The sequence below is a fragment of the Corvus brachyrhynchos genome, unplaced genomic scaffold (genome assembly GCF_000691975.1).
Source record: "Corvus brachyrhynchos isolate BGI_N302 unplaced genomic scaffold, ASM69197v1 scaffold116, whole genome shotgun sequence".
NCBI classification, from domain to species: Eukaryota; Metazoa; Chordata; class Aves; order Passeriformes; family Corvidae; genus Corvus; species Corvus brachyrhynchos.
In genome coordinates this window covers 10,179,197-10,193,743 of record NW_008240221.1, presented here as the reverse complement: position 1 = coordinate 10,193,743, position 14,547 = coordinate 10,179,197, and the positions used below count along the sequence as shown (strand labels likewise).

The 14,547-nt window shown below is 43.4% G+C and overlaps 1 protein-coding gene across 1 annotated transcript; it reads right to left on the bottom strand.

The window, feature by feature from the left end:
- Positions 1-1,811: 1,811 nt before the first annotated feature.
- On the bottom strand, positions 1,812-13,677 carry LOC103622867 (b(0,+)-type amino acid transporter 1). Its single transcript, XM_017744903.1, has 6 exons — positions 12,863-13,677; positions 11,105-11,238; positions 8,164-8,293; positions 5,919-6,043; positions 5,377-5,464; positions 1,812-4,334 (listed from the first exon to the last, which is right to left on the bottom strand). The coding sequence occupies exons 1-6, from the start codon at positions 13,604-13,606 to the stop codon at positions 4,101-4,103; spliced, it is 1,455 nt and encodes a 484-aa protein (XP_017600392.1). The 5' UTR covers positions 13,607-13,677; the 3' UTR covers positions 1,812-4,100.
- Positions 13,678-14,547: the final 870 nt, after the last annotated feature.

The window sequence follows — 14,547 nt, the reverse complement described above, 5'->3', positions numbered from 1 at the left end:
ACATACACAAAGATCCTGACAGTATTCAACTAACTAATCAATAAATGTTAAAGTGCAAGATGCAGATCCCCCTGCACTGCTAGTCTGAGTCATCCTGATGCTGGATTTATCACAACCTAGACAAAGTTTCTAGTAACAGCACCAACTGTACAAAACAAGGGTTTTTCATTCCCTTCAACTAAGTCAGCTGGAGCTCTTAGAAGTGACTGACTGAAAGGGTTACACATAGTGGCCTGCATTAGGAAAGGTAACTAAGCAGTCCAAGGGATGTCAGGGTCTCTGTAGACTTGACACCTGTGAGGGCACACTTGGAATATTTCATTCAATTTTCTGGCCCCTTCCCAGTTCAAAAGGAAAGCAGAGGAACTGGGAAGAGTTCAGCCAAGAGCTCCCAAGACAAGGTCCAGAGTACTTTGCCTACATGAATAAGCTTGTTGAGTCTAGCAAAAAGAAAAAGAGGCAACATAACAGCAACCTACACCTCCATGAAACAGAGTTACAAAAAAGCTGGAGCCAGCCTCTTTGGCAGTAGAAGATGATACAGGGAAGGGCAACAGCCACAAGCTACAGCTCAAGATGTTCAGATTGAACTTCAGCAAAATTTCTTTATTCAGAGAGCAGTGCAGAGAGATGGTGGGCTCTCCATCCTCAGTGTTTGCCAAAACATGAAGAGACAGAGGCACAGGTAACCTACTTAAGCATGATAATAGTCCTGCTTCAAGAAAGAAGTTGGACAAGAGACCTCCAGAGGTCAGTTCCAACCCACACTGGAATGGTCTGTAATTCCCAGAGCTGGCTGTACTTATTTCATCTCTGAAGAGGGAAGATCTACAATCCCCTAAGTGTGATGACCTGGAGAGCAAGTTAACACTGCTGAGAGGGTCCAGTGAGTCCTTGTTTATTCCCTACTTCCCAGGAAAGAGCAGCAGAGACTAAACACCAAATCCTCTGCACTGTCTGAGAACTGTTCAGATAAACCCAGTCAAATCTAAGTGAGTGAACTGTGTTTCTTGAACAGAGGAAAATTAAAGTCCTCATGAATTCTGCTCTGTCCCACCCAAGTGGAAACTTGAACTTGGGCATATGAGCATGTCTGACTAGAAAATCACCAAAGGAGGATTTTCTGTGCTCTCTCACACACTGGACTGTCTTTTACTGTCTCCAGGTGCAGCCCATCTCTGAGGCTTCTGAGGAAGTCAGGAAAAAGCCCGGAATGCATTCAGCTTTGTGTACCAAGGTAAAACACCCAACTGGTTGTCATAGGTTGCTGGCTGAAGGATGGGATTCAATTATACTCACAGTCTTGAGGTGAAGTAGAGATCTTATGATTATTTTGAGGTCAATGCTGATAGTCCATTTTTCCTCTGAGCCTGTGAAGAAAGGGTCTAAGCACAGGTCACAGGGATCTGGAGCTTTGGAAACAGACAGGACCAATAAGATCTTGTAGTACAACCTGTACCAGTGGCAGCTACAGAGCTCAATCCACTGTCAGAGTTTCACTGTGCTGCAGGAATGAATGGTAAGGACTTGCTGCCTCTTCCTGGCACTTCTATTGTAAATGTCTCATGAAAGAAAAAGAGTTTCCAATTTACATATGCTGGGGTTGAATAGATAAGCAATCATTCTGAAAAATGAGTGTATGCACATATGAGCACCCACGCATGTTGTTAAACCTTCTGACCAAGGAGAGATAAGCCTGGTGCTGATTGTTTATGATCATGCAGTAAAATTTCTATGGAATTGTCTTTCTTGGATGAAAAACAGAAACAGACACATGAACTCAATTGTAATTAAGCCCATTTTATTGTAATTCACTTGCAATTCTCTAAGCTTTCAGATCTTGTTTTGGCATTATAAACACCTGCAAATCCCAGGCAACATAAATAAAATCTTGTTACAGTAATATCTATAGAAAATGAGATTGGCGCAAAGTATGATAATTGCAGCTTTCCAGCTCCCCTATACCCATACACAAACCAATAACATATAAAGGCTATTTATTCAAAGTGCTAAGTCTTTTCCTGTTCTTTATTAGAGCACAGCCCCATGTGATAGGCTTCATAAATACGTGTAAGAAAAAGAGATTGTTTACAAAAAATTATAATCAGAGAAATTGTATTATCCTAATTTTTAGATAAGTAGCTGAGATGCAGCTCGGTTAAGAAGTTTCCCTGACACCAGGTGAAGAGACTGGGGCAGTGGGGGGAAGGTAACCTAGAGCTCCTAACCTCATCAGTCCTTCTAAGTAAATCTCCTCCTTTAAGAGAATCCCAAGAATTTTACATTGTCAAGGGATTCAGGAGGAAAAACTGTTCCTTCATTGGCCTTTGTTGGCAACTCCAGTGAAAATCAGCGGAAGGAAATCCTCCTAAACACTGTTTAATTGAAGGATTTAGATGAGAGGCAACTGGCCTATCCCATTATCATACCTAACACTTGGAAAAGCAGACTGTTGGCTCATCCTGTAACTGCTGGTATCACCACTCAAGGGAACGGAGGGGGTGGCATTGCAGAATGAGATTGTAATCAGATACACAACTCTGAGATGGGCTGGAAGAGGCCTGGAGGATCAAGTGACCCTCTTCTAGGATCGTAGCACATTAGGTAAAAGGTAGCAGGGTTGTAGCGGGTTCTGTAGAAGAATGCTGACAGAAAACTTTCTGACCTGAAAAACTTCTAGTGCTTTAAGATCTAACAAAGCATTTTAGGGACTAACTCCTAGACCATTTTAGTCTATGACAGGACAGGTCTCATTCTGGAACAATCTAGAAAAATGGGAAGAAAACAGCATATAATACCTCTCCTTCCCCTGGAACAGGATAAAAACAGTTGCGCCTCAGGATAATGGGAAACAACAGTGACTTCAGTGTGTTAGGTGAGGGTGAAAGCACAGCCCATGACTTTTATGCTGTGCCTTTAGAATCATAGAGATCAGTGGAAATGGCTGTGGTGCAAAATGTAAGAGAACTGAGATCTCAGCATCTTCCTGCACACTTCTCCAAGGCTGCACTGCCCTCATGGTGAAGAAATTTTCCTCAAGTTTAGCCTGAACATCTCAAGTCACAGCTTGTGACAGTTGCTCTGAGTTGCCATTACAAAGAAGGGCCCAGGTGCTCTTTATAACTCCACCTTGAACAGCAGGGCCCAACACTGGATGCATGATTTCAGGTGTTGAGTCCAAAGAGACATGGAGTATTTCCTTGATCTGCTGGCCACACTTCTCCCAGAGTAGCCCAGTACGTGGTTTCTTTAATTCCCAACGAGAGTATCTTGCTGGCACAAATGCTCTTGGGATTTTTGGTTGGAGCTGTGTTTTTGTATTTTTTTTCTCACTTTGTCACAAAATAAGTTATTTGTCTCCAGGGGAATTATGGGAAGCATGCTGGGTGACTTTTGGTACCTGAGTGATGTTGCTTGTGTCCTCATCATGAATGGATGGATCCGAGATGAGAAGTGCATTCTCAACTGAGTAAACTGACAGAGCTTTAAAGCATTTCTTGCCTTGTGTCAGAGGTTTCTCTGTGGGAGATGTGGGATGATTTTTGAGACAGAGAAAGAATTGTCGCTACTGTGCAGCTGGGACTGGAAGAAGCAAGGTCTTCCCAGAGTAAACACCAGAGTGGAAAAGGTTTTATTTGTTGTGGGCATGATGAGCCATTGCTTTATTGATTTGAGAAGCTCTGCAGTCACAGTGGGCAAAACTGGGTGTAAATAATTAAAGGCATTGCCAGGAATGGCTTAGGGATCCAGCCTGCTATTGGAATAATATTTCATTGTCTGTCTTTTGCTGCCTTTTACCTTGAAATATAACATCTGGATTCTGAGAAACAGCCCTTCTTGGGACGAAAAGTATAAAAGCACATATTCCTTTGGAATATATATGTTATTTGCCAAGGCAGAGCTGAAAAGGAGAAAGACATGTCCCCAAAATTTTAAGGAAACATGAGGAGTCATAGCTGTAGTCCATCTCACCTAGACACTTAGTGTCACTCTCATTCTACTTATTCCTCTTTACAGAATAATATTTTCTGAGCCTTGAAAACCAAGGTGCTGGGATAAACCATGAGGTGCAGGCAGCCATGTGAAGGGCAGATGTTATCTCAGTTTGCATCCTTGGTAGTTGGAGCAACTTCCAGCAACAACTGGAGGTGTAAAGTGACTCTCTCTAAGAAGCGAGGGTGGTACTTGAAGCGAACCAGTGGGAAATAAAAAATGACACCACTGAAAATGAACAGGACGATGTAGAGGATCTCTATTTGGGGTTGATCAATGATGGGAGCTAAGACCAGGTACACAGCTGCCATCAGCACGATTATGGGGATGATAATTGGGACCTGTGAAAGGAAAACATCAGCATAAAGACTCATGTAATTCTGGGCCACTGTGGGTTTGGACAACTCTGGAAACCTTTCTGCAACCTGGGGTATTACCTAGAAATACCAATTAATTCAGCAATCCTGTTTCCCAGCCTACCCCCACTCAAAGGCTGAACACCCCTGCAAGAGCTACACCACCATATCACACCTTAACCCCTGGTCTTTCCTGCCCTCCTAGACCTGAAGATGCAAACTACTGGCTTTTGTACCACGTCTGTTCTGGCTCTCCCTACTATCTTGCATCTAAAAGCCAAGCTGTAGACAAAACACAGAGTAATTGTATACAAATCAGCTTAGCACCATTGCACAGAAAGGTTTATTCATGTGTTGACAGACAGGTGGACAGGCAATCTTGGAGGCAATTTCTGTAAGCCTGGTCAGAAAGCATTTAAACTTCAATTTGAAGCCACCCTTCCTCAAAGGAGGGTGCCTTGTGCATTCACTAATAATCCTCAGTCACTGAGGAAGCACTGCAGATCAGCTCGCTCATAGCATCAGGGGAAGAACACGTGACTCCTGATTTCCTTCCTTTTATCTGTTTTTTGGGGAACAAACCTGTCCCCATGTCATCTCAAAGGACTTGGGGCACCCCACCTGAGTTTTTTTTCCTCTGCAAGGTTCTTATGCCTGGCTTACCCTCCAAGGGGTTTGCCCAGGGTCTGCGAGCATAAACAGGTGATTATATTGTTGATCAGGATCATATTTCATTTACCACTTAAATCTTTTAGAAAAAAAGAGGATATGGTAGATACATTTTCCATAGTGAGGAGGCAGGGCATTATTAGCTTATCAAGACAGAGAATTCAACCTTGACCGATGCCTGTATATTCACACTATCTCACCCCTTGTTGACTTTGCTGAGACAAAACTTGAAATTAAAAAAGGAAGGACAACCACTTTAAATCTATAAGCCACCAGTGCTCACTCTTTTCTCTTAATGTTCTCTTAGTCATTTGAACAAGATATGAAAATATGTGAGTGTTTTATGTTATTACTTTACCTTGTAAGATCTTGGCAGTTCTGGTTTCTTGATTTTTAAATACAGGAGCCCAGAAATAGTCATGCCATAGAAAAGCCATGCCATAAAACTGGAAGAAAAGGAAAAAAATTAGACCGCATTAAACTTGGGGTGAGATCATCCAGGAATGTCAGGCCTGCCTTGCAGATCCCAGATGTTCATATCTTAAATTAAAAAGGTGAATATTGATATAAATTTAGTAGTTCTTCCATTCATTACCTTTCTAGCACAAACAATGAGAACTTTAAAATTATCTGAATATTACAGATACATTTCAATTAGGATGAATCACATTCAGTTAAGTCTATAGTGACAGAAGCATTCATGCATTGCAAAGGTGCTGGTTCCCAAGCTCTTTCTTTTCTTTCTTCCCTCCTCCTCTCCCCAGTATTGGTTAGAAAGCAATAGCCCAGCCTCAAAAAGATATTGCGAGAAAATACTTATAAACAATGTTATATAATGTTATAAATACGTATAAACCCAGGAGCACAGGCGATGTAAACAGAAACCCTACACACACATACCTGAAGAAGTTCACGATACTGGTGAAGGTTCCTGAAATTATCATTATTAAAGACATCGCAGATGTGAACAGTAGAGCAGGGGAGGGTGTGAGGCATCGCACGTGAGCCATGGACAGAATAGCTGGCTGAAAAACAAAGCAAAACACTGTATCATCATATCATGGACCCAGAGGTCCTCAATCATCCCCCTCAGCTGCTGGTGGGAGCTTTGCCTGCAGCCAGAGCCACTCGTAATCAGCAAATAAGCAGCATATAAAACCAGACCAACTCTGAGGAGTGTAAATACAGAAAACTCCTTCAAGGGTATTTTTATTGTGTCTCACTGGTTTCATATCAAATATTCTCAATTTGAGCAGACAAAATGAGGTTTTCAAACTACTGATGTGACAGACTGAGTCAAATTAGAGCTTTCCTGACCACCATGAGGACCTTTTGCCATGGAGCCACTCTTCTGCCCTCTGTCACATCTCTCTGGGACTTGACTGCTCTTGGGATGACTGGAAAATGAGCCAAGGAGTAACCCTGAAACATTTACATAACTACAAATTAAACCAGGATTTGTTTCAGAACATAGAGAGGCTTAGTAGCCTCTTTATGGTTTGTTTCATTGGGAAAGTTTAATGAGAAATGCTACTTTTTTTTTTTTTTTTTTTTTTTTTTTTTTTTTTAATTCCCAACCAAAATATTGAGTGTCTGAGAAATGGCATAAACGTTCAGCTCATAGTCTGGTATGGTCAAATTCAGACCATCTGTGCACTTCTCAGCACAGAACTTGCCATGATACAGCAGGCACTGTCCTTAGAGAGAGAAGTTGAGGAACCAGTAACCACTGAAACCAGGAACCACCAAAACCAGCAACCACCAGTCCAGTCATTTCCACCAACCTGGTCATTCATATGCATAAAAGATTCTCTGCTGTGAACCAGGAGTGGAACTGGGATGGAATCATAGTTTCATAGGATAATTTGGGTTGGAAGGGACCCTAAAGATCATCTAGTTCCAACATCCCTGCTGTAGGCAGGGACACCTTTCACTGGACCAGGCTGCTCCAAACCCCATCAAACCTGTCCTTGAGATGCTATGGGTGGGAAGGACCAAAAAAAGCAGAGAGGTTCAGGAGGAACACAAGAAGCCTGCTCAAAACAGAGGAAGACAAATACAGCTCAGCCTTTTTTCTCTTCTTTGTGGAGCAGTGTGGTTAACTGTGTTTGGGGGCTGTACCTGTGAGTGAGGGGGTCTGTATCAGCAGCTGGGATGGGCAGCAACCTGAGAGGCTTGTATGCCCAGGTACCAGCAAATGGGGAGACTGGGATCCAGGGGCTGAATGTCAGCCCAGCCGCTGGAGGGACCTACAGTGTACATATATTTCTATATGTATTTCCCACGAATAGACCCCTGATCAGCCAGAGAGGGTAACAAACGCCCTTGGTGCTGTTAGTGCTGATGTTTGTGTGAGCCCCAGGTGTGTCTGTATGTGCAGCTTTATGTGCCCTGCTGTCTGTGTATGTACATATACAGCTATACATGTATGTGTGTGTGTATATAAATGTGTTTCATACCTGTGTTTGCGTGTGTGTGGCTACTGGGAATACATGCTGGACTTACTGGTTGGACCAGGGAGGAGGGAGCTGCAGCAGCCTGACCTCCAGTGGGCTACCAGATTTGGCCCACCTAACAAAACCAATGATAAACCCAAGCTAGGAGGGATGTGAGGCTTGGTGTCACCTTGTAATTGCTATGAGGCTTGAAGAGCAGAGATATCCTATGCTGCATCTAAGCTGCACTACCCATGAGAAGGCTGGAACACCCCTGAGACCAACCTGTGTAGTCAGTATAACATGTGAAGGCAGCTGGCTGGTGCTGGGCTACCTTCCCAGTGCAAGCAAAGGTGCCTTACCACACACAAGCATGGCCAGGTTCCCCTTCCCTGGCAGGTGTATTGACTGGGTCACCCCACAACCTGTGCCTGGTGCCCCAGTGCAGCAGTGTTTGAGTGGTTCATTTCAAAGGTGTTCTTAAAATTCAGGCCAGATGTGAATATGTACCTTTTTGAAAGTACCTGACTGAAGAAGAAAGCCCAGAGACAACAGGAAGGAGATGGGGATTAAAGTCTTTGAGCAAGGAACAAAGCCCTTGAAGAGCTATTGCTCTGCCAGTTGAACACACACAGTGTTTTCCTCTCTGCTGTAGTGTCACGAGAAGGTGAAGTTGCTCAAAGCAAACCAGACCCTTTTTTTGTGCTTACCATATGGCCCTCCCTGGCAGCAACGTAGCACACGCGGCCTCCGCTGAAGAACGTGCCATTTGATGAACCAAACGTAGACAGGGCCACCGACAGAGAGATGAGCCATGCCCAGCTGCCCAGGACTTTGTCCCTGAGGTGGCAAAGAGTACACAGCATGAGATGCAGTTCACAGATGTATTGAATACTCACTCTAGAACCAGACAGGTTTCTTCCCTCCATTATTCTTGTATTACACGGGATTTTTTCCCAAAGTCTTTCTAATGATTTAAAGTCTTCTTGCAATTCCCATAATATTTAGCAACTAGTAAGTATGTCTTGTCTGACAGCTTTTCTTCCTCCTTGGTGTATTTAGATCTACTTCTATCCACACTGCAGTGGTGTACAAAGCTGTCACCACAGGCAAAACCACCTTTTTTGTGTACTGATGCTGTGGCAAAAAGCCTGAAGATACTGCTATCACAACCAACAATATTAGCTTGGAAATCACAGAAAAACTGTTCCTGTCACACTGGAAGAAATATTCTGTGTTATAACCTCTTCTTCACTATGCATAAGATTTTAACCCTTTAATCCCACATGCACCTATTACTGCTATTCTGTGAATCAGGCTTAAGCCAAAGCAATGGTTTGAATTCCAGATGTTTGGTTCTAAAGCATGTTCAGACATTTCTGGTTTGCTTTCTCCTTAACAGAAGAAGTAGCAGAGTTACAAACAGAGTTCAAGGTAAACATTTGGAAGGAATGATAATCTTCTCACCTAAAAGTGAAGATTGTCTTCTGAAATGAAGCAGCATTAAGAGTACTAATTGAGTAATAAGTGCTGGTGTTTGGGGTAATTGTCACATACACAAACACTCTGTTTATCTAATTGGCAAAAATTCAAAACTCAGATGCTTTTTAGATCACTTTATTTACTAGCAAACTGAAACCTGCAGTTGCTGTTAAATCACTGTCATCAAAGAAACACTGCGAAGAGCTTCCTGAGCTCCTTTTGTGGCTGCACCTCTCACCACTGAACAATGTTTCTTTCGGGCAGTTTTCCTCTCATATGGGGAATAAATGCATTTAAATGTGACAAGTCCTCCTCTGGCTTCTTTATACTCCTCCCATTCTTTCTTAATGGCCTGAATAACTGCATCTCTTGCTTGTGAGCCACAGACATCACCCCCTCCTCAGAGTCTGGCTTCCTACCTGTCCTCAGCCTTTGAGTGCCCAGCTTTCCTGTCACTAGTTCAGTATTTCTTCCTGAATTGCACTCTTGGGTGAAAAGGTTAATCAGGCAGGAAAAGGAGATGTGTTACAAAGGAGGAAGCTCAAGAATAACTTGTTAATTAGGAATGATGGGAAAGGAAGTGCAGGGAAAGTTCATGACACTGCAGGCTAGCGAGGCTTTGTGACATGCTCAAACAAAGCACTAGACCTTTAAAAGCTCCTACTCATAATGACGGTGAAAGGCTATTAGGGAACACATCCAGCAAGAGCTCGGTCAGGTCTTCAAATGGGAGATCTTGTGAAATGCACACAGAAGCAAAGCTGCTGCTGACTTTTTAGGAAGAGGATGAGCAGCACATAATCCGTGGATACACCATGTCATCATTTCTGCCAGACAACTCATTAAGGGCTATCAGGGATTCTATGTCTTTGGAAATATTTAGACAAAGGCTGGGTGTTCTGGTGGAAGATCATTGATGGTGTCTACACCTCTCCTGATGGTCTCTTCCTCCTAAATTCCTTGTCTTGCACAGAAACTATTTAATATCACCAAACACTTCAGGTTGATGAGACGTAGAAACTGTTTCTCTGTAGCTCTGGAAAAGCGCAAGCCAATTGAAGTTACAGTTACCAAAAGCTACCCAACCTGTGTATAACACCTCTCAAAGGTGTTGTTGAGATCAGTGTCATTTTCCATTTCCCCCCAGATGGAGAAACCGAGCCAAAAGACTCTGGTCTGCTCTAAATTCCAGGTACCAAGTGGACAGGATTCACACAGTTGGCTCTTGTCTCATTCCCAACCCCCCACTTATGCATTAGCAGGGCAGCACATTGCCCTCTCCATTTCATTTAGATATTTGGAAATATCTAAAATGTGGGTCATTTCTCAGTCCCCCGGTCTGGATATGTACCCTTGCTGCATTCCCAGTGCCTGTGGGGAGATGCTCCTGGTGTGACCTTCACCTCTCCTTTATGGACACTTTCCATGAGGTAAAACATGAGTGGGGGGGGAGCTACAGGTTCCCAGTGTAAATGAATGAGAATGGGGAGTAAAGGATGGGCCATCTTGGCAGCCTAGATGCACCTTGGAGACCGTGGCCAGATGAAGCCGGTCAGGCTTGGCCTCACAGAACCACAGAATTATAGAATCATAGAACAGTTTGGGTTGAAACGGACCTTGAAGATTATCCTGTTCCAAGCCCCTGCGATGAGCAGGGACATCTTTCACTAGACCAGGTTGCTCAAGGCCCCCTCCAACCTGACCTTGAATGTTTCCAGGGATGGGGCATCCACAGCTTCTCTGGGAAACCTGTGCCAGTGCCTCACCACCCTCACAGGAAAGAATTTCTTCCTTATGTCTAATCTAAACCCATTCTCTTTCAATTTGAAGCCATTCCAGCTTGTCCTACCTCTACAGGCCCTTGTAAAGACTTCCTTTCCAGCTCTCTTGTAGCCTCTTCAGGCACTGGAACATGCTATAATGTCTCCCTGGAGCTTTCTCTCCTCCAAGCTGAACAGTCCCAGCACTCTCAGACAGTAGTGTGCTTCAGCCCTCTGAGTATCTTTGTCACCCTCTTCTTCTCTGTAACATGGCCTGACAGGTCTTCCTGGCCTGATCAATGCAGTGCTGCCATTCCCTCTGGGAATAACATTTAAATCTCCTGAAACTCAGGAGAGAACCAGTATTTCATGGGGCTGCATTGCCTGTGTTGCCCCACACAGAGCTCACCCCCAAGTGACGGCCACAGCTCCTGAAGACAGCAGCTCAGAGGGAGTCATGGCTGCCAAGTAGCTCACGTTTACCAGCAAATACAGGCATGTAACCAAAGGAATGGCAATCATCAGAGCTCTGGGAAGGGTCACCTGGAAAAGGGATGACAGCAGTGTTAGGTGCAGCACATTTATGCCTGCACTGTGCTTTTTTTGTTTGTTTTGTTTTTGCCACCACCCACGTCTCTCATTCAAATTCCTCCGCTCCCTAAGCTTTTCCTCAGAACAAGACATAGATCCAGATTCACATGGCAGTTTTCACACCAGTCTCCCAAAGATGTCAGGCAAATGGTGAGGTTGTACAGTTCCAAAGTTAGTCTGAAAAACGCCACAACCAACCAAAAAAATAAATCAAACAAAAAGGACCCACCAAACCTTATTAAAAAGATTTTGATTCATAGCTGCCCAAGATGTCTTTTGCATACTTCTTGATTACTTTAACACTGATTTATTCATTACTAGTGTGTTATGTCTCCTGGTGTGCTGCATCTTCCCATAAACATCTCACTGCCATGGACAAAGTTCCAGTGTGTGCTGCATCACATTTAACTTCTCTACAGTTTAAATCAGAACAGGGGTTTGATACCAAAATCTCAAAGGGGATTTGCTCTAGGAAGGAAATATTTCTTTTTTCTTAATGGCAGGATTGTGTCTTAGAACACCACAGGATCATTATAAGACTCAATAAAATCAACAGTGTCTTACGCAACTGAAAATACTGGGAAATGGCAACTGAGAACCTGAAATACCAATCTTTGCATTCCCCATCCTCAACACAGGACAAGATATAGCAATTCCTAATGTTGTTGTCTCCACTCTGGAAGGGCCTGAATATCAGTGCTCACAATCCTGTGGGAGAGAGTGGCCCTGGAATCTTGGCTGCCATTCAGGTTAATATTTAACTCTGTATTTTCCTTTAATCTTCAGGATCTTGTGTGCTGCACTGGTAGAAAGCACACTCTATAAACTCTGCACTCACGCAACTCTTGCAAAGTAAGAGTTGTTCACTGCTGCAGTGTTTGATCTGTGAAAATGGGTAATATGGTGCAGAGAAGGCTGATGTGAGATGCAGGTGAGCTACTTCAGTGCCTATAGCACAATGCTAAAATGTAGATGTTTAAAGATAGGGATCATTCAGAGAGTTTGATTCCTTTTTCAGTGAGGCTTAGCTTGCTCTTAAATTGCCCCTCCATGCAACAGGGAGAGATAAAGTAGTTTTCTGAGTTTTCTGATGCATAGATTATGGATCAAATCTTTAAGGGAACATGTGGTGTTAAGAATCCTTTATGGATTATAGCAGTGAGTGCTTTTCTGAACAAATCTAGGTGTCTACAGCGAGATCCTCTAAACACTGAGATAAAACTTCATCCCCAAAGCATCCAAGTGCTGCCTAATAATTTTTTTCCGATCAATGGAGTATTTTAGGACTTTCATAGGATCACAAATGATTTGGATTGGAAGGGACCTTAAATATTACCTAGTTCTAACCCCCATGCCATGAGCAGGGGTTTCTTCCACTACACCAGGTAGGTCAAAGCCCCACACAAACTGGCCTTGAACACTTCTGGGGATGGGGCATCCACAGCTTGTGTCAGTGTCTCACCACCCTCACTGTAAACCCCTTGATCACCTTTTGTAACACAATCACAGATAGAATCAAACATATTAACAGCAGGATTAAGTAAAACCCAGCTCACTCACTCACTCATTCACTCACCTCAGGCTTCTTCAGTTCCTCAGTTACATAATTTAGGTTGTTCCATCCATCATAGGACCAGAGTCCCTGGTAAAATGCCACTCCAACTGTGCCAATACCTGCAGTCGTGCCTTGAAAACCATTCTGAAAACTCTGAGTTTGTCCCTTGGCAAGCAGCACCAACCCACCCACCACGATCACCAACAAAGCCAAGAGCTTGGCAGCTGTAAAAATGTTCATAACAGATGTTGCCAGCCTCACGTTGAGACAGTTGATGATAGTTAAAACCAAGATGCAGGCAGCAGCTGTACATTTGATGGCAACCTGTGGAGATGAGCATCCTGGGTAGAACGGCGCGATGGCATACTCAGCAAAGCTCAGACAGACAGCTGCCAAGCCAGCTGGTCTCACCAGGATAACAGAAGTGTAGGCAAAAAGGAAAGCAGGAAAAGAACCAAAAATCCTCAAAATGTAAATATATTCTCCTCCAGACTCCTTAATTATTGTTCCAAGCTCAGCGTACGACAAGGCTCCAAACGTGGCCAGGAGACCACATGCTGCCCAGATCAGCAGGCTGCTGGCAGGGTTCCCCATGTGATGTAGTACCCACTCAGGGGACATAAAGATCCCCGAGCCTATCATGGTGCCTGCAATAAATGACACGCCACTAATCAGGCCAACCTCTTCTTTCAGTCTTAACTTCTCCTTCCCTTCACTCAGATCTGTGGACGAATGAAGTGGATCTGTCATCTTCCTTTCCCTCATTGTGGAAATGTGAGGAGATGTTGTAAGGAGAGAATGTGAAAAAAGATTAAGGCATTTGAATAAGGACTACCTCAGGCTTTAAGGTTTAGTCAATAATTACAAAAGTCACTGCTGAACACTGCTGAGAAACACAAACTTATCTTCTGCATTTCACATTCTTTCATTACCCATCTTATCTTGGTGATTTATTATGCCAAGTTTGATTATCCCTGAATCTCGCTGCAAGCAATGGTAATGGATAGTATCCAGCACCACCTCAGAATCTCTCAGCATTACTGGACTGTGATCCTGGTTATCTCTCCTTCAAATTACGCTTCAAACAGCATCTGAAATAAGGATCAGGTAAGCAAAGTCCCCATGCAAATCTGTACTTTATTCTTTGTTTAAAAGTCAATGTTCAAGCACTCGCTTCAGTGCTCAATCATATTTTCATTCTTCACTGTAACATGATCCAACAAACAAGTCTGCCAGCCAACATGCTATGGCTTTGCTCAACAAGGAACATTTCCAGTGTCTCAATCAAAGAAACAGATATGTTTTGCTAAAAACAGTCCAGAGATTCTTTTTCTGCACAGTAGTAGGGGACAATAGGGGCTTTTTCCAATTTTAGAAAGTGCAGAAGAGTGAAAAGGCTACAGTTACATTTTTCCAGGGCCTTTTTACCATTGTACATAAGGTGTGCACGCTTTTACCAGACTATGATCTTCAGAGCACTTTGTCACAGCTCGTTGTGCACACATTTCAATGCACACGAGAGAAACGCGGCACAAGCTTTTGAAGATACCTCTGACCCTTACTTAGATATCTAACACATAGAATTCCAGACCTTGAGGCAGGTCCTGCTATGATTATTACATTGCATGAGGGTGTATTTTGTGATCAGTGATGTGTATGAAGTATTGAGTGGAAGGGAATTTCCACATGGATTCCCTTGAACATGA

What these genes read in the sequence shown, in the direction of transcription:
- LOC103622867 (XM_017744903.1), bottom strand. Translation starts at nt 13,606, where the DNA reads ATGAGGGAAAGGAAGATGACAGATCCACTTCATTCGTCCACAGATCTG. An exon ending in AGGAACTGAAGAAGCCTGAG is followed by an intron (nt 11,239 to 12,862) that starts GTGAGTGAATGA and finishes TCCCTTTTCCAG; the next exon opens with GTGACCCTTCCCAGAGCTCT. An exon ending in AGTATCGTGAACTTCTTCAG is followed by an intron (nt 5,465 to 5,918) that starts GTATGTGTGTGT and finishes CTTTTCTTCCAG; the next exon opens with TTTTATGGCATGGCTTTTCT.